Genomic DNA, 26,461 nt, shown 5'->3' with positions numbered 1-26,461 from the left:
AACTGCAGGAAAGAAAGAAAGATAAAGAAATGTCTGCAGGCTGGAGCTGATCATCCGATCACAGCCTGAGATTCTTCGGTTTTAATTTCCTCTTGATTAAACTGACAGATCTGGAACTCCAAAAGACAAAGTGAGAGGAAGAGATTTTAAGCTGGAAAACATTGATTTTCCAGCAAAGGCAAGCATCCAGATAGATTAAAGCCTCCAGTAGTGGACCGTTATTTAATAGTGAGGTCAGAGTATTGAACAGTAGAGGCTTTTTCACATTGTCTTGGTGTTATTGCTCTCTCCTTTCAGCTGCACTGGAGTTCAGTTTGGAGTTAAACATCACAGTTAAACAGCGTCCTTGTCATTATTCTTCTCATCCCTTCAGCTCCAGAGTGTTTCCCGGGAGGCCATCGGACTTTGCGTAATCCCTACCGCAGCATTGACTTTGACTCCACAGAGATCCAGAACACGGCGATCCAGGACCTGATCTGTGACCACTCGCTGTCGGCGGGCTGGTACCGATTCAAGATCAACAACAAGCCGGCGGAGATGCCTACCAGCTGTGTCGAGGTAAATACTTGAGGGTCTTGTCAGCATCGTGGCACGTGGTCTGCTTTGTCCAGATTGTCAAAAAACTTGTGTCTTTCATGAAATATGTATCAGAGACTTTTGTTCTATGACCCTGTCTCTCTGCTTTGATTATCAGATTGTCAAAAATCATTTAAACATGTGTCAAATCTCTACCAAAAACCATCCAGCATCATCTACCAGTGCAAACTCATCCAGTAGATTGGTATAATCAGCACCTTCAGCATAGGTGGAGGGTATAATAACCCCCTCGCTGCTTGTAATGACTGTTTCTATTGATGGCCTCTTGCAGATGAACCGTTGTGGGACGCAGGCGCCGGTGTGGCTGTCACTGAAGGATACCTCCCTGCCTCGGCCCGGTGAGGTCCGCCAGCTCTCCGCCTGTGCCACCTGGCAGTTTTTCCACGGCAGTGCCAAAGACTGCTGCCTCTTCAGTATTCCGGTCACTGTGCGAAACTGTGGCGAGTTCCTGGTCTACTATCTGCAGCCCACGCAAGGGTGCATGGGATACTGTGCTAAAGGTTCGATTAGCTAATTTAAACAAAATTAATCTGCAGCTATCATTTTGAGACATTTTTAAGCAAATATGCCAAACATTTGCTGGATTCATACATGAAGGTGAATTAAATATCTTCAGGTTTTGGACTGTTGTTAGGTTACAATAAGACAATCTGATCCATGTCATGTTTCAGATGCTCCAGATTTGGGACCCAGACTCTGCCCACCAGGTGAGGTGGAAGTCAACGGTCGATGCAAAGGTAAGAGACTCTAATAATGGACCCATAACAGAAACTACTGCTGCATGATACAACATAAGTATTATTCTGTTTCACTGCAGAATAAACATCTGCAAACATGAAGTTTAATTTAGCCTGGAAACCAAAATTCTTATCACAATTGTTGCATGCAGCCCATCTTCATTTGTCTGTTTCTATTTTCAGCTGCCGTGCCACCCTTGCCGTCCCGACCGGTGATCACCCCAGAGCTGATCGGCCACAGCGTCCACTTAAGATGCTCCTTCATCCCGCCGCCGTGGAGCCAGCCTCTGGGCTTCCACGTGGTTTGGGCCAGACATATCGGCCACAGCATGAAGGCTGAGATCAGGCAGGAATCCACGCTGAAGCCCTTCTCGCTGGTGGAGATGGATGGTGTTCATTTCAGGCTGGGGGAAATGGTAATTCCTGCCAGACTGTGCTGAAAGTTTTGGGAAGCACATGTGGAGGGTTTGACCCCTTCAGCGGGCAACGTAAGCCATGGATCACGCCGACCCTTCTCTGCCCGGGCTCACAAAGCAAAGGCAGAGAGAGGCGAAGTGTGTCAGATCCCATTAAGAGAAGGCAAGAGGAGGGGGGGGAAGTTAAATCAGTTGCAGGTTTGCAAAATCCACATGCTTCTTATTTAAATCTCTCTATTCAAATCTTCAACATTGAATCTTATGCAAGTCCTTTTTATATAGACAGATGCACACATGTACAAACAGCTGTTTCTTGTGTTGTTTTACACTTGCACAGTAGGATTAGCTGCACTTGCTGAAAGACAGCATGGAAAGGGAAATATAGAAAATATAACCATTACACACATCAGCAAGTTTCTGATCTTCTTGTCGGTTGTTTGGAGCCAGAATTTTACCAAGACTTTGTGACTGCACAGGTTTCATTCAGAGGTGTTCACATTCGTGTTTTCTTTTAAACTAAACAGATGTTGGATGTATAAAGTGAATATGTCCATTTCAATTCCAGTGGTCTCTTTCGAGCTTGCCTCACGGGGAGGAAGTTGGATGAACTAATCTGCTTGTTTAACATGCACAGAGTTATTAAGATTTGGGAGTCGTGCACATGTACTCCTATGCAAACCTCTACAACCTACATAGATCTATAGTAAAGAGCATCTACACATAATTTTCCCAACACCTTCCAATAACAGCAACTGTAAAATAACTTTAAATCTTCATCTTCATGGAAAAAAATAACTTATAAACTACCAGAGATACAAAACAAGTCTCTTATCAGCCCTCACTTGTATCCAATTAGTCAAATGATCATGTTGAAGCAGTGTTGAAGGCAGTTGATTAGAGGAACAACTATTTGACAGTCTGTATAAAGTATCTCTTGCCCATTCGGATTCATAGGATGAATAGTAATGCCTTTTTCCCCTCTATTTTCTGTGGTTTGAATAATCTTATTAGAATTCTGATTATTTCTTCTCATACGGCGGTAGATTGTATGCTGGCTGTTTTACCAGAAGACACAAGATGAAACAAAGCATTCAATTTTTCGGCTTCTGTCAGCTGTAGTACAGTAATATGACGTCAGCTTTGTGTCTCTTTTGGATCCAGGATCTAGGAGCTGCATCTGTAGAGTGCTTCTACTTTGGCTTAAACAGTTTGTTGTGGTTGCTGTTTGGATTGGGCCAGAAACCTTTCCAGCATACATGTCAACCTCTGTAAAACATTAAATACAATAGTCTTGTACTCCTGACTACAGTGAGTAGCAAAATTGAATACGTTTGTGGATGTCGGGCTGAATTATGGTTCATGAAACTATTGTAAAAATGATCGGTAGAAACACATGGAAGAAATCTGGAGAAATCACAGAAATCAGACCGTTGATTGAAAATGACAGCGGTGAAAAGCTTGTTGAATGTTAAAGTTTCCTCTTCTGCTGGGGACTCCTGGTTGCACATTGATTAAGTTGCTTGTTTGCATCTGAAGTTGACTTAAAATGCTGATTGCTCTTCTGCATTGGGAGCGACAACTGTTCAGATTAAACTTTCTGCACAGCCAGAACACAGAGGCTGCTGGCACCTTTCATTTCCCGTACAAATTATTAGCTGCCAGGAAATATTAAGATATTAGATTTTCAACATGATCCTATGTGAAACTGATGTGATGTTACTCTCAGTGGTCACGCGTGTACAGCTGTGAAGTATTGCGCTGCCATATTTGGACACCAGAGTTGCATTAGTAGTGTCTGGAACGCGCTACAGTGAGCTGGGCTCGCTCACGGGGCCCCGTCTTAACATATGTTGATGCTGCAGCTGGGCTGGGTCAAAGGTCATCAGTGAGTTAAATGTTAGTGCTCTTAGTGCCGCGGATCAGTCAGTGCTGTGAGCTAAACAGGGAAATGTTTTGATGAATCACAAATACAGTGTCAGTGGTACATTGTTCGTTTTTTTCATGACTAACAACCGCATATTTTAGAAATTTAAGGAGCTATAGTCAAAAACATGTGAGTGTTTAAAAATGATTTAGTACCACAAATGTGTAAAAATAGTCCTGCTCTATAATGCCAAATCAGGGACAAATTGGCACAGCTCAACAGACATTTATTGTACCATTTCAGTCGGTTTTATATCTTAATGTCAGGTTTTGCTTAATTATCAATTTAGACTTCAAAATCACAACCAGAGCTGACTTATTTAAGGCAGGTTTGTTGGAAATAAAAAGATTGAACGATACAAACTCTGTAATATGTTTCACTTTAACTTATTCACACATCATTTTAAACAATATTTTTCTTGCAGTTCTCCTGCAGTGTGTCGACTTTAAGAGCCAACTCCAGCCACAGTAGATCCACTCCAAAAGAAAGTGAGAGTTTCTATGCTGGACTAAAGGTAAACATTAATGTTTTATATCTTAAATCTAAACCACACCTGTTTTTTATTATATGGGAAAACTAACAAACCTCTCCTATTTCTCTTCAGTTTTCTCCAGATTTGCTGTACATAGCGGAGAACAGTAAGGAGCATGAAGTGACCGTCCACAGCACTGTACCTATCCCTTGCTACGGCCTCAACCATGGCCACCAGTGTGGAGTCCCTCTGGCTCTGAGTGTCAACGATCCAGGTTGGGCCTGTAGAAAAACAGGATGATGCATGCGTCATCACTCTTAATTATCAGCAGGGAGATACTGTAATGATGCTTGCAATTTAATCATCTTGTTAAGTTGTTTGGAGACAGAAAATCCTGATTTTGGCAAAGGGAAGGGTGTGATGAGCCTGCAGCAACCACCACAGCTGACGAAACATAACCTTCTTTAAGCCATAATATTACTTTAATTGGACGATAATTTTCTAAATTTTGACCAAAAAACAAATTAAAAAGGAACTCAAATGAGCAATTAAGACTCGGACGTCTTATCAACACAAACAAGATATACTTTAAAATAAGATTTTAAGCAGCTGTCATCCAAGCAATGTCCAAAGCTTCCTCTATTGGATCAGAAAAGTTGGTGCAGAAACCTGTCTCAGTGAATGAAATTTAAGAAAAATAATGGTTCTGGATTAGCTGCCAGCACATTACAGGTGAGACCTAACATAAACAAAGAGTGCAATACAAGCTCTTCATTTAAAACAAAGATGCACTGAAATAGTAGCATGTTCAGTTATTCAAGATGATTAAAGGGTCATGTTGCTTTGCTCATTTCCTTGTCCCTGTTATCATACAATCTTCTCTCCTTCTTGGGTTCTTGTGCTCTGACTTGTTCTGTATATCATCACATCAAAGCAAACACAGGAAGACGTTATTACAGCTCTGCAAGCAGCTGTATGCCATCCGTTAACACTACCTCACTGCTGTGTTGACATCTACAGACAGTCTCAGACACGAGGCCTCCAATGTGGTGCTGTCTGCCTGCCAGGTGGAGCTCCAGCCAACCGCCTGCAGTGATGGCAGCTGCGGCCAGGCGACATTTTTCGTCACTGCCGTTACCGATTTTACACGTGATGGCAACAGGCCGAGTCTGATTGGTGCTCTGCCCGGACCCGGTGCTCCGCGACTCTGGAGGACCTACGTTCCAATCTCACTGAAAGTGCGTAAACTCTAAATGCTAAACAATATATTTGATGTTTGTAATAAGTGTATGTAAGATCACAGGTCAGTTAATTGGTGAAAAATGGATTCATAGTCACCTGAAAAGCAAAAACTGAGCAGTTCACCGGGACTCTTCATGATATGAAGACTTGTAAACTGTAGTGAACTTTGGTGAGTGGTTTCAAGGGATCCTTGAAAGGGAGTATGAGGGATCTTTACGGAGTATTTAGTGGTCATTAAAGTATCCCTGAACAGGTTTTGGAGGACAATAGGTAGGTATGATGAATACTTCACTACTTGAGTAGAAAGTTAAATGCTCCTCTGTTGAGCTTCTTATGAAAGGATATATATAAGTTGCCACCAAAGACATTTCAAGGGTCCTTCAGAAGCTTTCATAATTTCTTCAGGGTTACTAAGGTAATAAAAGTAGTCTTAGAGGATCCAGGAAAGGTTCTTGATGTTATCTTGTGGCATGCACATGGCCCATAAAGAGGCTCCTTCCCTTAAGGTGTCCGAGGGGTCTTTGGAAAGTTCCAGTGCCCTTCGGGGACTCCAGAAGTCCTGGAGGGGTATGCAGAATATTTTTTAAAGTCTACAAGGGATTTAGAGCTAAATGTAGAATACATTTTCTGCAATTTGATATAATAATATACTTTCTTTAGAGAGTATTAAAAAGATGATTATAATTAGAGGTTTCGCTGTCATTCTGTTTATATATACACACAGTGCTTTATGGAATTAAAGGAGTGGGTGTGTGTTTCAGGCCCAAAGTGTGCCTGTTTGGTGATGGTTTGACATAATGTTTGAGGAACGTTGTTCAAAGTGGCCATTAGTTATGTCCACACACGCAGTTACGTTATGTAAGACATGACATCAGCCCTGCAGACATTGTGTCTCGCTGTAGCTTATTGCAGAGGAGTTTTCCCATCTGTATTTAGTGAAAACATCAAAGCCTAGGGTCACAGGGTCAGAGGGTGGAGCCCCCTTAATCTTTGTTCTCCTGACCTGTGCCTCCAGGTCACGGTTCAGGACGTTCCCACTTCCATCTGCTACTCCCTGACTGACCCACATGTCATTACACTGGACGGCAGGTAATTGTCCTACTTATTAGTTGTCAGCAGATGTTAAATGGTCATTTGAATCCATTAATCATTCAGTTTGAATGCGTAAAAAACAGATTAACTGTTGGATGTTATGTGCAGACGTTATGAAAACCACCAGACTGGCACCTTTGTACTTTACCGGAGCCTCGCCAGGGAGTTCGAGGTCCACTCTCGCCAGTGGGACTGTGGCAGTCGACACTATGCAGTCGCCTGCAACTGCGGCATGGCGGTGCGAGAGGGTAATGAGGTAGCCGTCTTCGACATGTGCGATGGCCAACCACAGGAAACGAGGCCTCGGCTCACCCTGAAGAAACTGGGTGATGATGATGATAGCAAGGGCAGCCAGGTCAGGGTGCTCGAAACCTACCAGGGAAAGAAGGTCACCGTAGGTATCCAATGATTTTGACAATATCCAAGTCTAACAGGTTCTAAATTTTTACTTCCTCTGCAGGAGGATATTATGTTAATAAGCTGCTGGATGTGACTCTCCTCTTGTAGTTGATCTTTCCCTCCGGGGCCTTTGTCAGGGCCGACGTGGACGATTGGGGGATGAGCCTGTCCATCCGGGCGCCAAGCATTGACTACGGAAATACACAAGGCCTCTGCGGCACCTTTGACCACAATGGCAACAACGACTTCCACGGCTCTGACGGTGGCTCCTATGGCCCTGATGACCTGGATCACTTCATAGAGGACTGGAGGTCATTCAGTGATTTCTTAAACCAATATTGGCTAAAATAAGTGTTGTTTTACTTGTTGAGACGTGTTTTTGCCCTATGGGTTAGTTCTGACAAAGCTATCTGTGTCAATGCTTTCACCTTCTTTTGTTTATGTGTTAGGATAGCTCCGGGTGAGAGTTTATTTGACAAGACGCCTCCTGGGACAAGTCAAGAGGTCAGACGCCCTTTCTGTCAGTGCCAAAAAGGATACAGCACTTCTCATCATGCTGGCAGAGGGATGGGGAACCTCTACAATCCTTCCGCTCACTCTGACTGCATCGCTTATGATAATGTGGATTACACATCTGTGTTCCCCTCTATGGACACAACACTGGAATATATCAAGAGTGCAGAAAGAGAGGAAAGCATCCTGAATATGTCTTCCTTTAACAGTCATCCTCTTGAGAGGGAGAACCTTAAGTTTCACAGTGAGAAGAGGCAACACAGTGACAGTGATGATAAACTAGATTTTGAGTTCAGGGAGGATCTTCTTCTTTCCGTTGACAGACCAAGGAGACAGGCAATGTTTGAATTCCAGCCTGTCTTCACCACTCAAAGCCTCAGCCAGGTTGATCTGGAAAGCCTGGCCTACTTCTTCCCTGAGGATCACCTGGCGGAAGCCCGACCGGAGGTGGACCCTCAGTGGCCAACGCCAAGTGGCCTGACCTCGGCCAAAGCTCTGGAAGTGTGCCAGATGGCTTTGGCCAACTCCACTGTTGGTGCAATGTGTCGGGAGCTACTGGGACGCCGCCTGGACGAGGCTGTGGATCTCTGCATCCTGGACCTGCAGCTGAAAGATGACCTGGGCTGGGAGGAGGCACTGTTGCCATACCTGGAGAACGAGTGCGAGAGAAGGTTGTTGGAAAACCGGACCCAGAGAGCACTGGAGCTGAGTAGTTCACCGGGAACATCAGGAGTGGTGACAGCGCTACGCTGCCCCAACTTCTGCAATGGAAATGGAGAGTGTACTGAGTGGGGCTGCCAGTGCCATCGCAGCTACAGCTTCTACGACTGCAGCCTGGCCATAAGTGAGTATCTGGATAGTTGCTAAAAACTAAATTAATTAGTGTGATTTTACTGTGCTCCAACAACATTATGCTTTCATGAAATTAGATTCGAAAAGCTCTACAATGAAAATGCACCAATCACTTTTGGAAGAAAATTTTAGGTAGTATTTAGCAGCATCATTTATAATCAGTGGCTGGATTTTTTTTTACTTGGCCAGTAGGCAAAAACTGCTACTGTTGAGTGTATTAACTAAGATGTTTTTTAAAACTCTAACTGGCTAGTAAAATTATGAACATTTGTGCTTTTATATATCTTTTAATTATGTTGTAATATGCATAAACTAATAATAATCCACCCTCTAATAGGCCAGCCAATTGAAATAACAGATTTGGAGAACAGTGGCCTGTGTGATATCCGATCATTCGACTGTCGCAACGTTCGGGTCTTCGGCCTCGGCTTCATCGACTCTCCTGACCTGAGCTGTCATGCCATCAGACTGAAGGTGAGGTATGGCAAGATTAAAGATCAGTGTGGTTGTAAACTTTTAATTCCCTCTAAATTGCCATGATCTGTCTCCACAGTACATGAACGGAGTTTGGGTTCCAGGTGAAAAACAGAGAACAAAAGCCACGTTCCTCAGCTCCAAGGCTTTAGACTGCGCTGTCCCATCCCTGAGCAACACGGCCATCAATACAGAAGACTTCATGATGGATGACAAACCATACGCGCGCTGGGAGATTAAGGTATTGCCTCTGGATTTAAAATGCTCTTTTGTTTTTTGTTGGCGAGTGGCCGTTTTGTTGGGAGTTGTATACACTGTTAACCCTTTCCCTTCCTGACTCAGGTGACCAATGATGGTTCCCAGTACAGCCAAGCGAAGGTGCTGACAATCTATGATGGTGTTTGTCAGGTCTGTGAGGCGTCACGCTCAGGACTCTGTAAGTTAAAGGTAACTCACATACAAAAGTGAACAGCGTTTTTCTCCTTTTACATTCACCAAAAACTGATAATTTCACAACTGATTCATCTCACCGATATTTTTTAATAAACAAATCCTCTCTTGACTTTTCCGATCTGAGTAGATGAAGCTCACAAAAATGCAAATCATTTCTACCACCTAGCAATGGGGTTTGTGATTATTACAAGACTGCAAGGAAATGAAACAAAGATAAAGAATGTATGTTATAGTCTACACTTAGTGTTCACCATGTCAGGCTCATTATCAAGGTTCAGGGTCATAAGCACCAAATAATTATATTTTTCCAGGGTGTGCCTGACATAGCAAATCCATAAAATCATGGAAATTATAATGCTCCTATGATCTTACTCAATTAACACTGATTTCAAAACATAAGCTAAAATAAAATAACATTAAAGCATGAATGCAGATGTTAGTGAAACAACTCTGCATAGCTAAGTAAAGTCATAGATAGGACGAAATCACACCTGTGCCACTTTTTCAAATTTAGATGACAAAATGTTTTTGGTTGAGGCAAGCAACATCATCAGCCCTTATTTTGCATTGAAAATAAATCATTTAACCACTTTGAGTAAACATCAGATGACTGCAACACATAATTTGTTAAGAAAACTTGGATTCTCTAGTGTTTGTTTATTTGAATGTAGGAAACAGATTTGGAAGACAGATGTGAGTCAGTGGGTATTTAGTGGAAAAGTATGGCAAAACATTTAGCATGTTGGGGTGTAGAAGCATTGCTCTCAATAACTGATGGCCGCTTGAATGACTAAAGCAGAGGAAGTGCGGTTTCCCGTCCTCCCAACATGCAGCAGCTGACTATTTTAAAAGCTAACATTCATAAAAAGAGAGGTATAGAGGGGGGTCCTGTTGTTACTGGAACAGATTTTATGGGAGTGTAGGCAGTAAAACATGTAACCTCAGTGAACACACACATACAAGAGACACCAAAAGTTTTGCCTGTGCTTGCCAAAAGCCGGACCAAATTGAATTAACTCAAGTAGAGATGGAACAGATGATTTGTATTTAGAGCTTATTTCCTCTTCCTTACCTGGCATCTCTAGAGAAAAACATGTAAGGATAACAAACTGCTTGAAAAATAATGTTTTATAATGTGATTTCTGGAAGCTGCTTCAACATGTCAACATTTTAAAACAACACTGTAAATATGATTGTGCAAGCAAACCTTTTTTTCTTTTTTCTTTTTTGCTCCGTCTCCGGTGGCCAGGACCGGACGTGTAACATCGATGGGATGTGTTTTGCAGAGGGAGACGCCAATCCCAGCAGCCCTTGCCTCCTGTGTGATCCTGACACCTCCAAAGTCACCTGGTCTGTGAACCAAGGTACAAACAACCAATTATTATTATTAACTGTAAACAAAATAGAGAATAACCTTTTATCTACCTGTTGGTTTTGATTAAATTGTGGTTCAAGCATCTTAAATATGAATATTTTCTGGTATCTGTAGTCCTCTGTGATAGAAACTGAATATATTTTGATTGTAGACTGTTTGGAATTTAGGAAACAGTGATCAACATTTATCCCCACTTTCTGCAAAGCAACTAATCATTTAATTGATAAAATATTTACTAACTGTAGCTCTAATAACCGTAATTAAAATGATCTTATTAAGGCCTGTAAGGTTACAATCAAGGAAGCTTTACAATGAAAGCAAAAAAATGTTGGAAACCAGTGAAAAATGCCATGTTTTAAGTTCTTAGAGCTTCAAACTTCAAAAATATTATGATCATGGAAATTAAAATAAAATCACTTTCCCCATCATTATGTATGCCATACAAATTCTTACATTTGAAGAGATGGAATCAGCATTTTTTGCAATTTTTGCTTTAAAATGACTAAAAAGATTAGTATATCATCAACATAGAACAGCATAGAATAATATTCTTTCCATTTCTAAATAATTAATCAACTTGCAGCTCTTAATAATATTAGCTGCTTGAATTGTTTTATGACATCAGGGCCTAAACCTGGTGCTGTCACTGATTTGTTAACAACAGGTGCTTCAATTTTCTCTTGTTTGTGTTCATTTATTTGCAAACTGCGAGATTGGCGGTGTTTTGTACTCTGGGAATTTGTCTTACTGTGTCAGTGCAGTGGCAGTCATAGTCGCTGTGGTAGCTGTGGTAGCTGTCCTACTGCGGTCCTGTTTGTCTCCATTAGCAGATCAAAGGAGTGGAGGTTTCAGTTTCCCAGCATGCCCTGACCTGTCGCTTAACCACTCTAAAGTAGAGGGGATGGCAGAAGAGGGGGCAAATCACATGGTTGATCTCCACAGTGAGACAGACCAACACTGATCCCTGCAATAAATAACCATCGTAATAAGTGAATTAGTCTGGAATTGTCTTATTTAAAACTAAGTGTTATATTTTGGAAGCGAGTGAAATTATGTCACTGTATTGCTAAATATTTGCTTTGGGAAATCAGTAACGGTGCAGTAATAATCTTGTTAATCAACAAGTGAGTTCTTGCTCCAGTCATCATGCCAAGCAGGGTGTCTCCCGGGATTATGACTGTCCTGCTTTGGAACATCTGTTGGAAAAGTGTGATCTCAGAAGTGGATGCGACGTGATCTTGTTGAAATGGCCGTTGAGAGCTCCAACTGGAAAGAAAAGCTTATAAACCCCCTCGAGTACGAACATGTGTGTTAACAATGATTCTTCCAGGAACAGCCTGGAGGACTGTTTATTTCCAAACCAAGCTCACTTCTAAAGAGTTTATTTCAGGACAGGAAATGGACTCCGTTATCTAAAAACAAACATTTGCAGATGGACATGTATTGGTATATAAGAAAGTGGGGATAACTATGATAAAACAGTTAATGGTTTTTGTTGATGGCAACACTCTCTATAAGCCTATTTCTCATGTTTCCCTTTGAATTCAGTCAATGAGCTGCCAGCCTTCCACCAACCTCAGACCGACCTGCGGACATTCGCCGGGGAGAACTTTGTCTTCCAGTTCGCTGCATCAGATCCGGAGGGTTCGGCGCTCCTCTTCCAGCTGGAGGATGGACCAAAGGGGGCCATTCTCTCCCCGGCCGGCCTCCTCATCTGGGGGGTCCCATCGCTTCCCAAGGAGGATGGAGCTCAGTCGAGCCCCTCCGTCCGCTTCACGCTGTCGGACGAGTGCAATGCCCAAAGCAGCTTCGCCGTCCAGGTAGAGATGTAGAAAAAGAGGAGACAAAAAAAGTGAAATAGTTTGTCACATTGTTGTTTGAATTGAATAATTGAACCATTGATTTAGAAGTTGGCGCAAAGAGATGATGCAATAAAAACCCTTTAACGGTGAAAAATGGTCTAAAAAGTTTGCTTCATGTGTTAATTTGAGGAGCGTTACAGTCACCTCATTGCTCCACACAGATCTGATATTTTCATCTCTTTAGCGGAGGCTTGAGTGGCATTCAAGTCACCTGCTTCATGTGCGTCATAATATATTCACATATTCTTTTTCCATTTTGCTTTTATCGATGCACAAACTTTTTTCTGCCTCAGCTAAACGAAAAAATCTTTTTATTTTCAATTTTTCTGCATTTCCACTCAGATTTCTTTTTTAATGTGCCAATTGAAAATAAAAAAGGTGGATGGAAACACACCTGGAATTGAGCAGCTGTAATTCAGTCAAGGAGCAGCAGCAACAAAAACTGCCTGGTTTCAACTTCACCTGTTACGGTACAAAGAGCAACAGGATTGCTGGGACATGTGGTCTTAATCTTAAGAGACATTAACACAGACATAACTGTTAATTTAAACAGCAGTGTGTCTTTTTCCACCTTCAACACAGATCGATGTTGTGCCGTGTGGCTGTCAGAACGGAGGCTCGTGCGTGACGGATGTCAATTTCCCCGCCGGCAGTGGGAAATACCTGTGCGTATGTCCTGAGGGGACGCAGGGCGACCTCTGCGAAGAGGATATAGATGAATGTTTGTCTGCTCCGTGCACGGTCGGCATGTGCATCAATGCAGCTGGCGGGTACAGATGCGAATGTCCTGCAGGGCTGAGAGGTAAGAGCTGATTAAGAGTCATTCCTTGTAATCTATTGGTGCCTCAATTCACAAAAAAACTATAAAAAACAGGTTCTGTTTACATATTTTGGGATGTTTTGGCATCATGTTTGCAGCTGTAAAAGATCAATAGAAGTTTTGGTTTATGTTTACAGAATCAGTTTCCTGTGTGTGTTTTTGGCAGGTGTAACGTGCCTGGAAGATATCAACGAGTGTGAAAAGAAACCCTGCTTTCCAGGAGTGCAGTGCTTCAACAGCTTTGGCTCCTACGGCTGCGGCCCCTGTCCCAAAGGCATGCTGGGAAATGGGACAACATGTGTGGGTAAGCGTGGGCGTACTGTGCGTGTTGTACTTGCCTGTCTCCATCTTAATTATTCCATTTTTATCAGGACGGCTGCTAGGACGATTTCACATGAGATGAAAGAAATGTTTTTAATTGAGTAAAATCTTTATTTTATTCACTTTTTCATGACGTTACTTATAACTATAAGTATAATTAGATTGACAGCTTTACAAGTTAACACTTTTACTGAATTATAATCACCACGTCAATAAAGATGCCCCATCCAGAACTGAACTCACTGTCGCCTCTAGAGGTACAAAGTGGTATTGCGAGACAGGACGGGCAGGCTAGCTGGTTACATAGATGTCAAAACTGTAACGGATAGCAGTGGCAGGAACCAAATGCACAAAGACAAAACAATTAAAACTGGTAAAATGGTAAAATAACTAAAGGTGGAACTTCTTACAGTACTAGACAACATTTGAGACCCCTCCCACATGATGCCAAAGCTTCTACCCCCCAAATCTGGACTCCATTGCCAGCCAAAACACTGCTGTTCTTTGAAACTGTGTCACGCAATTTAAAAAAAAAAAAAAGTATTTATCAAATTTCCCTCAAACTTCTCTGTCATACATGATCATTTGTTGGCTGCTGTGGTGTTTGTTCCAAAATACTTTGTAATTATTTTCATGCAGCCCAGAAATCAAAGCTTATTCTGCTGTAGTAAATCACTTCAGCTAAATACCCAAAATGTGAAGGTGACTTCATTCGTTGCAGTCATGCAACTCAGCAGGGATACAGCGCTTGTATTGAATAGAAACCAGATGGCTGCTGGGAGCTGATACCACCGCCTCTCTCAGTGTCCTCACTTTGCATCTCGGCGACTGTTAACTGGAGTCAAAGCTTTGAAAACACTGCCGCCGTGGAAGGAAAACTAAAGAAGAGTGTTTTTCTGCTCTCGGCTTAACCTTATCGCTTGTGTGCTTATGTGCATGCATGTTTTTTCAAGGCTGAATTTCCACAATAAACACCAAAGATTTCAATATCAAAACAGAAAATATTCAAGAATTTAATAACCTGCAGCTGCTTCATTGTAAACATCTTCCATCAGCCGCAAAAAAAAAGACAAGATGTTTGACTTGTAGTTTGATAAACTGACGTCAATCTGTGGTTAGTGGGGAATCCTCTCTGTCACAGACCCACTTTATAAGGCTCAGACAAGTATAATGGTGCATAAAAATTAAGATTTGAATATCATTAAAACAACTTCTGCCATGACGGTAATGTAAACTTCAACAATAGCTCAATAGTTTTCTTGTTGATCCCCTGAATCTCTAGTCATTAGGTCACTTTTTGTCTTTTGTTTCTTTTTATTCTTATGTCTACAGCATATATTTATGTGTAAGTACTGCAAACATACACTTGTGTATACACATACTTTAAAACTGAGGACAATAATGCACCAAAGCTTCAAAAGAGCTTCAAACTGACGAAAGAAATCCTCCTAAAACAAAAACAGATTATAGTATAGTTTACATGAAAGCTAAACATGATGATTGTCTTCACGTTTCTCCAATCATAGCCAACAAATTACATTAAACTTGCTTTTGTGTTGTTTGCCAAGTTAATACAGTAATAGTTTCAACAGCCTAAGAAAGGCCTGAAAATGTTGACTCATTTTAGACAAATTACTTTGTGCTTAGCTGTGTGATGTAATTGTGTTTTTTAAAGCATTTGAAATAACCTTCAGTGTTTGCTTTTAGAGTGTGACTATTTGGATGTCAACTGATTTGCAGCTTTTTCTTGTAGTTGCATTTTTGTCCTTTGAGGAAACAAAGGACCTCAAAACTTGGCTTCAAAGCTGGCTAAAAATCAAACCAAGGTGTATGTTTCAAGACATTATCGCCCCTAATGGAAAAATTGGCTCACAGCAAAGAACACAGCATCAATTACTGTCTGTAATATAATGTTAGTCATTTTTATGGAGCTGTGTAACCAGAGACGCATGAGGACAGTTGGTTGGATATCCTCATCTTCAACCTTTACTTGGCTGCTTACTTTTAAGTCCTGTGATCTTCCAAGAGCCAAGAGACTGTGGTTTGACTTGTCTGACCTCCTTGTTCTTGAATTTTGCGTGTCAGGGGCCATCAGGGGCCATGCATTGAAGTTACTAAATCTTATATGTCCTAAATACAAAAGCAAGCTGCAGTGAACGTTTCTCATTTGCACTATTTACTGTCATCCTCTCTTCAGGTCTTGTCAAGTTTAAACAAATTATAAGTTAAGACGATGCCCTGAGGGATCAACACAAGTTGATTTATTTACAGTAGGGCCCTGAATCATAAGCAAATGATCCTTTTTAATAGGTATTTTATGTTGGGGATAAAACGAACAAAGCTGGACCAGGTGGAGGAAAGAAAAGTTGAGTGACGGGTGAAAGATGTCAGAGGTCATCAAGAGGAAACTGGACTCAAAAGTTTCATGATGAGGTCATTTTTCTGTACTGTATTTTAGCCGTGCTACTGCCATGTCAGCAGTCTGTCATCGTCAATCACAGAGTGCTTCCTGCTACCCTCGTGGTTCGTAAATATGTCAATCGCCTGCTAGTGGTTATCACGCCTCGTTGACATCTTTACGCAAACTTGTTCTAACGTCTCTTGCTGGGCTTCTGTTTCTTTTACATTTGACCCTTCCAGGGTTTTTTTTTTTTACCATTTTCTTTTGTATTGTAATACAGACTTTTGGTTCATTGAAATGTGTGTGATCTAGGAATTGAAATGAAAGTAATCCTGGGTAAAAGCGTCAGATAATGCCAATCCTAAATATAATATGTCTCTTTCTTCATGCAGCAGTCGTGAGGGCAGCCACCATCACTTCCACATCTGCTCCTCGTACAACTGTCTACAAGATACCAGATGTTCGGCCCAAAATAAAGACAGACGCTTTCCAGAAGACCTCGAGTGGTAGCTCCCCGCAGATGAGGGCCGACGCGGGGAAGACAGTTCCAAGAATTGACCCTGGTCGATCACAAACTAAGACCACAACTTGGAGGAGGACTCAAGGAGTTAGCCCAAAGCCATCCCTCACTGAGGCAGAATCTAACAAGAGCATCAAAACTGAGACTCACAAAATTGAGCTTAATCCTTCCACGGCTAACGCAGACCCAGCTGATCAGTCCAAAATCAGCAATACTATCGCTACGACATCCACAGTAGCCCAACCACCAGGAAGACCAGCTGCAGGTGAGAAAAACAGTCTCTACAGGAGAACTTTCTATTTTATGTATCAGCATCTGGTTATCCAAAAGTTATCCAAAAATAATCACACATCTTCTTTGCAACACATCATCATAATATTAGTCAATTAACTGATTAACTATTTTATCAATCAATTTATCGTTTTGAGTGCATTTTAAAAGAAAAAATGTCCAATTTCCTTCTGAATGTGAAATTTTGAATCATGTCGGGCTTTGGGAAACAGTAACTGACATTTTTCCCCATTTTCAGATGTTTTATGGACCATGCAATTAATGATAATGAAAATAAATTACTTTCAGACTTTTCAGGCTTGTGTTGAATTTGATACACACACACACACAAAAGAATCAAGAATGCACGAAGCACAAATCAAACAGAGATTTGCAAGATCAATATGTCTGTTCCTTCAGTAAAGACGCTGCTCCATGAACAGTTAGTTGTAAATCTTTGGAAGACAGATTTGCAAACTTGAAGATTTTCTTTTTGTAAAACCCTGTAAGATTTTGAATCACTGTTGACGAGATTCCCAATGGGAAGGTACGATGTCTCAGTTCTGATAGCTGGTAGCTGGTTGGGCATTGCAGACATCTGACCACAGTTTGTCTCTCTCAGGATCTGGTCAGTCTCCTGCTGTCAGCGTTTCAGCTACGTGTGCCAGCAGGCCTTGCTTCCCCGGGGTTCAATGCATCAACCGCAGGCCTCCGCATGTCGGCTATGTCTGCGGCCGCTGCCCACCTGGCCTTTATGGCAACGGACGCATTTGCATGAAGAACGCCAAGGCAGGTAAGGGATTTTTTCTTCTTTGACTTCTCCAATCAGTTTGTTTAATTTATGGGAGCATATTATTGGCCATGGTAGTTAATTTATTTCCCGTAATCGATGGATGTCATTGATTTTATAGTTATTCACAAGCTGCTACATACTACAGATCTATTATTGAAAAGTCCACCATTTGAAATAGTGGCAATTTTGTTCACCAAAAGCAATTAAATAATATATCATTTTGTTCCTTCTTCTTGTTTTTGTTTTTCAATATATCAAAATTTGATGAAAACATCACTTAGCAATGTGAAATCTCTCGACACACAGCGGGCTGGTTTAAAGATCTTTTATTTTAATCGTTATGATGCTCTAGTTTCCCTGATGTTCTTTTATGTGTTTGTCTTGATTTGGAGGAATGTCATTTATAGCAGCGATAAATCAGATACAGTGGTTAGACACAGGCCTGGATGTAATAACCACCTTTTGGTACTTTGTCTACGCTCGACCGCAAAGTTTCAACAGAAGAGTGCTTCGTGTTATTTTCTCATGAGGGGAGTGGGGGGTCCAAACAGCTCAGAAGAGACCGTTTCAATCCAGCTCAAATCCCTTTACTGTGGATCATGTTTGTCTGGAAAGTCACAAAGCATTTATGCAGATGAGTCAGTCATCCTCCAATGAGAAAGGAATCAGTTAAATCGCTTTGCAATGCTGCTCTTCTTCCTTTTCTTCTTATCCACTGTAGTTTTAGTCTGGACTATGTATTTTGTTGTTCGTCTGTTGTTCTCTTCAGGCCTGCAAGTTACAATTATTCTCATTATCAATTAGTTGTTTAGTCACATCAGAACATTTGTTTTCCAAACTCCAAGGTAACATCTTCAAATCATACAAACCTCAAAGATTTTCAGTTTACTGTCATCGAGTAGAGTAAAGAAGTAGCAGCAAAGTGTCGCATTTGAGAATATGGAACCAGTCTATGTTTGATATTCTGGCTTGATAAATGACTAGAACAATTAATCGATCATTCTGTCCATCAACCAATTGATTAATCGTATAGGTCTTGTTCTATTATTTGGAGTTTTGTCTCAGAGTCTTTATAAACTAAATTTAAACATTTAGTCACTTACAGTACAGAGGCAGCAGATGCACAAAATTATCAAATACCTCAATAATAACTTGAAGCATCTTTGCTTTCCTGTGTTTATGTTATTTATCTCTTATCATTTTACTTGTCGTCAAACCTAATTACTTCACTGTAGAGCAAAATGTGTCTTATGCACTGACGTCGTCCCCTGTGTTTCCTCAGCGTCCAATCATCTTCATCAGCAGCAGACACTAAGCAAGACCAGCCGATCCCCGCAAGGAAGCACCAGCAAGGTTTCCCAGCTCCACTTACCTGCCTTGCCAAACAGGCACGGTATCAAACACATGTCCGTGTCTGTCACCAGAGCGAACCGAGATAATGCTCCGCGCCAGGCTCCCCCCTCTAGGAGGGGAGGCGGGACGGGGAGGAGAGAGGCTGTCGCAATCACCCGACAAAACCCCAGATCAGACGCCAGGACGTATGGCAGATCTAGCATCACTACCTCCAGGGAGTTCGCAGCTTCCCATGTGACCGTCTCCAAGGTGAGTCATCGTTATTATTACAGCGGTAATGTAAAGGAAAACATGTAAGTGGACGTCAGTGTGAGGTCACCTTCCTTCCTTCCCTCTTTGATTATCTCCCAACAGTCTGGAAGAGCATTGTCAGGTGCAATAACGTCCAGAGTAACTCCTCCAGCTCCTCATCTCTCCACTGGTGAAGTGACACAGCCGAAAAAAACAACTCAGCCACAGCTCAACCACTTGGCGTCCACCCATGCCAAACCCTGGACCCCTCCAAGACCCGCCCGACCACTCACAGCAGCCCTCACCGCTCTGTCTTACTCGCTGTCCGAGTCTGAGTTCTCTGCAGACGGAGACGAAGCAGAGCCTGGATCCCAAGGTCCAGAGGTGCTGCTGCCAGTGATCCCGGCATTGCCCTTCACAACACCAGGCAGGACAATCTACAGCTCCCCTCTCCAAAGAGCTACTCCCATCCAACCGGGGGTTAGGAGTGCCACGACAGCAGAGAAATATATGATGTCATGCGCTGACCGGCCATGTTTTCCTGGCGTCCAATGTGAACCGGCCATGGATGGAGGTTTCCGCTGTGGGAGGTGTCCTGTTGGATACACCGGAGATGGACGGGCCTGTCGAGGTACAGCTCCATGTCTCCATTGAGGATGACAAATATTTAAAGATACAGAGGAATGTGCAGAATATTTGTCATGTTTGGGGAAACTGAACAAGGCTGCTCGACATCCTGTAATAGCTCCTTGTCTGCAATCAGCAGCTTGACGCATTGTTGATTGATAAATGATGATTTTATATATTTATCAGTTACTTTGGTTTTAACTAAAATTAATGAGACATATGTAGACTAGTGTTATTGCGCATAAAGGTTTTAAGAACAGAAGTTGACTCTACTGACTTGTTAAGACGAGCAATAGCAACCAAAGACTCATTCATTTAGATAATTTGTCTTATTGACTATTTGTGACAACCGTCAGTATCGTGTTTACAGCTTATTTCTGCTGCCACCAAGTGGTAAAAAAGCAGTAAACGCAAGTGAAAACGATCGCCATGATCTTTGTGTATTGTGGATTAACTGGCGCCCCCTGTCTGTGTCTCCAGCTGTCTGCAGGCATACATGTGGAAGAAACATGGAGTGTGCCGCGCCAAATACGTGTCGCTGCAAACCGGGCTACACTGGATTAGACTGTCAGACAGGTAAAGAATTAAATGGCTTAAAAAGCTTTCATGAATTCTTCCGTGCGTATTTATTTATATTATGTCTTTTCAATTTTTGTTTTCATTTGTTAATGAATTTTTGTGTTCGTGTTTTAGCAATCTGTGAGCCTGAGTGTATGAACGGAGGAACTTGCATTGCTCCAGGCGTGTGTCGGTGTGTCGAAGGATTTCATGGAGAAAACTGTCAGGAAGGTAAAGCTTACTACTTTTTATTCGTTTTTACCATCAGTCTGTAAACATAGCAGCATGTTGCCACGATATTACAATAAATACATGCATCTTTCAATATTGGTCATCGCATTTAACAAAATTATAGCGGTATTCAACAATTATGATGGCACATATGCTTATAAATCAACTATTATAAATGATATAACTGATTGAAATCCATGCGTGCAGCTCTGTGCAGGTTACCCTGTGAAAACGGAGGCACCTGCGTTGGACTGCAGACTTGTTCCTGTCCTTATGGTTTTGTTGGACCTCGATGTGAAACCAGTGAGTTCACACTTTTTTGTACGTATTTATGCAAGTTCAAACTCAAGAGGAGGAAAGTATAGAGAGGTTTGTGTCCAAGTGATCGGACCACTAATGCAATATCTACAAACCATAAAATCTATGGTGATAATACTTCATTGTGCAGTTTTGTACAGCTGCTTAATAAATATATTCATGTTCGGATGGGAAGGAGTGGAGGCATTTTACTCTACTGATTGCCTCCATTCACATGATGGGTATTGAATTAAATACTTTATTAGTATCAGTGTCACTAGTAAATGGTGTTTTTTGAGTAAATGATTTATATTTTTTAAAAATGTTTCCCACTGAGCTGACTAAACCTCTTTACATTACTATCATAGTGGTGTGTAGCCACCACTGTCACAACGGAGGCCAGTGTGTGTCACCGGACGAGTGCATGTGTCCATCGGCCTGGACTGGACGAACCTGTGAGATAGGTGAGTGTATATACGTACGTGCGTGTGTGTGTGTGTGTGTGTGTGTGTGTGTGTGTGTGTGTGTGTGTTCTGACCTCTCAGTGCTGATAATGTTCATCTCCCTCCTCTCCAGCTCTTTGCTCTCCAGTCTGTCTCAATGGAGGTTCGTGTGTTCGGCCAAACGCCTGCGATTGTCCTCATGGTTTCTATGGTGCACAGTGTCAGAACGGTAAACATACATCAGTCAATCTGTATTCAAGCATTTGTTGAGTCATTCTCAATTAAGGTGCAGTGATTATATACATGCAGACTAATCCTAATATCTTCACTTCGTCTTTCTGCAGCCTTCTGCAGTCCTCCCTGTAAGAACGGAGGTTTGTGTATGAGGAACAACGTCTGCTCCTGCATGCAGGGATACACCGGGAGGCGCTGTGAGAAAAGTCAGTCCAATTTATTCAATTTATTTCCATTTCTTTTGGTTTTTTTGCACTATTACGCATCACCTTTTAACCCTTTTCTCTGCTCTGTTCTTTCAGTTTTTTATCCCTCATTTCATCCTTAACCATCATCCTCTTCATCCTTTTCTTACTTTGCCACCATGATGTCCTTCTTCTTCATCATCTATCATCGTGTTTTCTTAAATTTTCTTACATAAAATTATTTTCTACAATTTCTCAAGTCACATCTGAAAAAATTGAGGATGGACAAAAGGAAGGAATTGTATTGTCCCAACTATGGAAAATTATCTTTGGTTTTACAGTGCAGCAATATAGGACACCACAACATTACATGAACACAGCAGAACATAGCAGCAAAGGTGAGCAGCCAAGATAAATCACTCCTGCTGTTGTCAGCTTGTTCAGCCAGATTAGAAACGATTCTGTCATCAACACAATCAATCTTTGATGAGAAGTCTCACTCTATCATGAAAGGAGACATTTTGGTGCCATAAAAGGTTAATTAGCTGGACAGATAAAACTCTGCAGGAAGGGAGGAAAACGAATCAATTCAAAACAGGAGTCAGATTGCTATTCATCTATTCTTTTTCTTACCTTTAATTAACTTTTCTCTCTCTCCTCGTCTCTCTCCAGGTGTGTGTGAGCCCATGTGTATGAATGGCGGCAGGTGTGTAGGCCCAGATGTTTGCGACTGTCCGTCAGGCTGGCGAGGAAAGAGATGTGATAAACGTAAGTGAAGAATAAGATCCGTCAAGATCACACAGAAACTACAAAAATGTGCATCATGTTGGTGGGTTTAGGGGTGGGTTGTGGGTTGATTCCCCTTTATGAATTCACTGCATCATAAGCAGCTTGTATAATTTTTATATTAAACAGTAAACAGTTTTTAGATCTATCTATAGTTTTTAGTCTCATCATTTGTCGTATGAAAGTCAAGATGCGAGTCAGTCAGCTCTCGATGTTGATTATTAATATGACACAACATCTTTATCGCCTTCCAGCCAGCTGCCTGCAGAAGTGTCTGAACGGAGGCGAGTGTGTGGGTCCCAACATCTGCCACTGTGCAGCCGGATGGCAGGGCATGTTGTGTCAGATCCGTGAGTATCCCAACACCTGACAGGCGGACATTTATCCTGATCAGGAATTTCTTTACAATAACAGAACGGGTGTCTTGAAAGAAGCACGAACAGATTGAAGAAAACATTATGTATACATGGAAGCTAAATATGATATATCAAATAGGCACAGTGCAGATTTTAGAAACACTTGTTTGTATGAATTTGGAGTTTAATATGATACAGAAAACTAAAATAAAACATATTTACTAAAGAATGAGAGTTTGAATCTAGCTAGAAACACAATTCAGACAGTTTTAGAATGAGAATACAACATAATATGGACCATTAAATGTCCATTTTTCTTCTTATTGTGTTTTTCTGACTGTATTATTTCTTTCAGCTCACTGTCAACAGAAATGTCTCTACGGCAGTCGCTGTATCCGACCAAACGTCTGCGCCTGCCGCAGTGGATACTCAGGCTCTCTTTGCTCCAAGAGGGTAAGAAAGGGTGAAGATGGGGGAGTTGTTTTAAAAAGGAAAAGTGAGCTTAACATGTGAGCAGTGTTATTAGGAAGACACCATCATACCACTCATCTAAAACTAGAATTTTTCCCAATAACTTAAACTCAAGTTTTCTTGTCTGGTTTTAAACTGCAGCTCAGAGAAATATGCAGGAAAAGGAATACTGCGACATTTTTCCAACATATGTGAGACAACTGGAAACATGTGAAGATCACATGACCTGAACAGTTACAGATGATGATGTATATGAAAGGCCGGTGCAACAAAACTCAAAATGTTTGGATTGACAGTTTGAAGCGATCAAAGCAAAAAAATGCGGCACTTTTCTCCCTTTATATCTGTGCACATGTGCCAGAATTCGGCCTCTATGTGCTTCAGAGTTCACACTGATCAATTATGCGATTAAACATTTAAAAAAAACACCTACCAGCTGTTTAACTTTGTCAGGTCCAGAGCTTTTGTTTCAGCGGTACAAAAAAAATCCTGAAAGAAAAAAAAAAAGTCTGTTACTGGGAGTAGAAGTTATAATATAAAACTTTACATATATGTAGACTTCCTAAATTACATTAATGTTCACAGGACAAATCTTAAGAGTTTTATTTCCAATCTAGAAGATATCGGAAATGAGGAGCAGTTTATGGAAGAGTCTGATGTTTGCTCTTAAAATGTTGATTATGCTTTTCGTGTGAATCTGTGTCCATCATTATAAAAACCTCCGATTCTTGTTTTTGTTTTGTTTTTTATAGCTTCCAATCGCTCAAGGCTGACACCACCTAACAGCTGGAGGGCCAATCAGCACCGATAGAACCTGCGAGATCCAGAGCCGTCAGATAGTAAAGCATCGTCCAAACTTGTCCAGCTGCAAAGTACACATTTTTTTTGGAAACAAAGTAAAAAAACAAGAACATCTGACTTGTAAAGGTTAAAGGTTGCCGTCTCGCTCACAGAGATACGAGAGTAGATATCAGTTACATCTCTGTGTGTCGTAGCTCAGCGTAAAAACTGGAAGAAGGGGAAAAATGCACCTAAAGCTGATTGAAATTAGTTATATGAAACGGGAAATCTCTCTTACCTGCTTCAGCTGATTTCTCTGAGTAACTCTTAGTGATTATAATCCTACTGTTAGAAAATTAGACCTCTGAAATGAAGCAGTTACTCATCCCGAAATACTTACCAAACTCATAAACTTCCAAACCGATCAACTGTGTAAATAAAGCAGCTTCATAGAGCTGATAGAAACTCAACTTTTCACATCACTAGGCCGACTGTTTCCTCTCTTGTTTCCAGTCTTTATTCTAAGCTAGAAACATATTAACATGAATCTCACAACTTTTAAAGACTTGGTCACCATTTCCTCAACCGCACCCTTCTTTTAAAGAGTCTTAAAAGTTTTATCTGTATTGAATCATTGCGTCAAAGTACTTTTTAAAACAACAGATGATCCAAAACCTTTCAAACATGAAATATAAAATATATGTTTATCTGAGAGATGGACACATTGTTTTTAATATTTACTGTAAATGCTTTCATGTTCAGGTTTTACACTACGAACCCCAAAAACCTCTGTATGAGTATTTATTTATTATTTGGTTGTTTTGATATTGATGAGCCGAAATATGTGTCACTAGAAACTGAATTTGAATCGTTTATATTTGAATTTGAACTGCAATTATTCGAGTTAAATAACACAAGTTTAAATGTGATTTAAATTCGGTTTCTAGTGACGCATATTTCAGCTCATAGATATTGTCGCATATTTCTTGTTGTATATATCTTAGTCAATGTATAATCTATGTTATTTCTTATTAAAGCTTTTGTTTAATGGTTGTTTTGTAAGAAAAGTAATAAAGATCCTTTTTGAGGTATCATTACTGAAGTGAACGCTCCTCTTCAAATGCTGATTATCTGCCACGTTTGTTGGTGATGAAATTTTAAAGGTTTTTTTTTGGTGTGAAACTATATTTTGATGTTTTTGAATGTGGTTTCTTTGACATCACAAGGGCCAAGTTAGCCAATCAGGAATAAGGAAATGTCAAATTAATCAAATTAGACGCAGATTTTGAAGATTTTAAAGAATGAAGAATGGTTAAAAGTTAGTGCCCAGCCACATTAAGACAATTCAAATTCAGCCTACATTAAGAATATATCAAGAATTAAAGGACAATAAAAGCTTTTCCGTCTCGACTCCTGTAACAGCGTCTTTACAGATCTATCAGAAACTGGGCTGCAGCTGATTCAAATCCTTCAATAAAAGCCAAGAAAGTGGATCACGTCAGTCCAGCTCTCACATCTTTAAACCAGGTTCCTGTCTGTCGAAGAGCTGGATTTAAAAAAATACTGCTGCTGGTTTACAAAGTGATGAATCTGCCGCTGCGTTGTGAAGCGTTCAGACCTCTCAGACACGTCTGCTTTCTGTCAGACTCCATCTGAGTCAGAAATAAACACAGAGACGTTACGCAGCGTTCAGTTTTTATGCTCCACATACCTGAACAAACTCCAATAAAACTGCAGGTCTTTTTACACTTTATAACTATAGTCTATAATATCATAACTAAAATACTCTACTAAGACTAATAGTTTGTGTCGAATATGTTCGATCAATTAACTCTTTAAAAACCATAAAATAAAATAAAAGTGAAGTTACATACTGGACCATGATTGGCTCCAAACTGGTTATGATGTCACAAATACCACCTTAAACTGGGATTTAAGATGAAAGAAAAGAGAAAACTTTCCACTTTCAAAGAACAACATCTAACTGAGGACAATGAATTAATAAATAAACACATATTTGAGTGAATTAGGACTTTAAATGTGCCTTTTTATAATTTATTTTGCCTTTCATGCATCACGTAAACCACTGAAGGTGTATGAAATGTGCTATATGAATATAAACTTGCTTTGCCTTTTGGTTAATGTAAGATATCACAAACATGCACAATTTATTGTACTTTACCTATTTGTATATCACATTATCTCTGAGAGAAGAAGCTCCACAAATCTGCCTCATTGTCCCCCTTTTTACCAGCTGTTGATGGAGCTCAAGGCCTTCAACATGTCCTCCAGATGTTTTCCATCACCTGAAAAAATAGTTGGTAAAACACGATGAGGCAACTTCTCAGTGTTAAAAAACAACACCTTTCAAACATT

The 26,461-nt window shown here is 40.9% G+C and overlaps 1 protein-coding gene across 1 annotated transcript in view; it reads left to right on the top strand.

Moving 5' to 3' along the window:
- The window catches only part of si:ch211-246m6.5 (von Willebrand factor D and EGF domain-containing protein), a 28,729-nt gene extending 5,232 nt beyond the window's left edge, over positions 1–23,497 (top strand). Inside the window, exons 4-34 of the mRNA XM_062414929.1 lie at positions 374–558; positions 869–1,097; positions 1,269–1,334; positions 1,518–1,750; positions 4,099–4,188; positions 4,279–4,420; positions 5,167–5,384; positions 6,404–6,477; positions 6,589–6,874; positions 6,988–7,190; positions 7,329–8,236; positions 8,582–8,718; positions 8,798–8,959; positions 9,061–9,165; positions 10,421–10,535; positions 12,095–12,366; positions 12,991–13,210; positions 13,395–13,532; positions 16,343–16,735; positions 17,363–17,533; positions 18,816–19,135; positions 19,241–19,748; positions 20,225–20,320; positions 20,438–20,533; positions 20,741–20,836; positions 21,199–21,294; positions 21,407–21,502; positions 21,618–21,713; positions 22,365–22,460; positions 22,733–22,828; positions 23,190–23,497. Of these exons, the coding sequence (XP_062270913.1) occupies positions 374–558; positions 869–1,097; positions 1,269–1,334; positions 1,518–1,750; positions 4,099–4,188; positions 4,279–4,420; positions 5,167–5,384; positions 6,404–6,477; positions 6,589–6,874; positions 6,988–7,190; positions 7,329–8,236; positions 8,582–8,718; positions 8,798–8,959; positions 9,061–9,165; positions 10,421–10,535; positions 12,095–12,366; positions 12,991–13,210; positions 13,395–13,532; positions 16,343–16,735; positions 17,363–17,533; positions 18,816–19,135; positions 19,241–19,748; positions 20,225–20,320; positions 20,438–20,533; positions 20,741–20,836; positions 21,199–21,294; positions 21,407–21,502; positions 21,618–21,713; positions 22,365–22,460; positions 22,733–22,828; positions 23,190–23,347 (6,101 nt within the window). The 3' untranslated portion in view covers positions 23,348–23,497. The remainder of the gene's footprint in view (positions 1–373; positions 559–868; positions 1,098–1,268; positions 1,335–1,517; positions 1,751–4,098; positions 4,189–4,278; positions 4,421–5,166; positions 5,385–6,403; positions 6,478–6,588; positions 6,875–6,987; positions 7,191–7,328; positions 8,237–8,581; positions 8,719–8,797; positions 8,960–9,060; positions 9,166–10,420; positions 10,536–12,094; positions 12,367–12,990; positions 13,211–13,394; positions 13,533–16,342; positions 16,736–17,362; positions 17,534–18,815; positions 19,136–19,240; positions 19,749–20,224; positions 20,321–20,437; positions 20,534–20,740; positions 20,837–21,198; positions 21,295–21,406; positions 21,503–21,617; positions 21,714–22,364; positions 22,461–22,732; positions 22,829–23,189) is intronic.
- Positions 23,498–26,461: the final 2,964 nt, after the last annotated feature.

This window comes from Scomber scombrus, chromosome 24 (assembly GCF_963691925.1).
Source record: "Scomber scombrus chromosome 24, fScoSco1.1, whole genome shotgun sequence".
NCBI classification, from domain to species: Eukaryota; Metazoa; Chordata; class Actinopteri; order Scombriformes; family Scombridae; genus Scomber; species Scomber scombrus.
The sequence above is the reverse complement of the archived record's forward strand: the minus strand, read 5'-3'. Positions and strand labels throughout refer to the sequence as shown.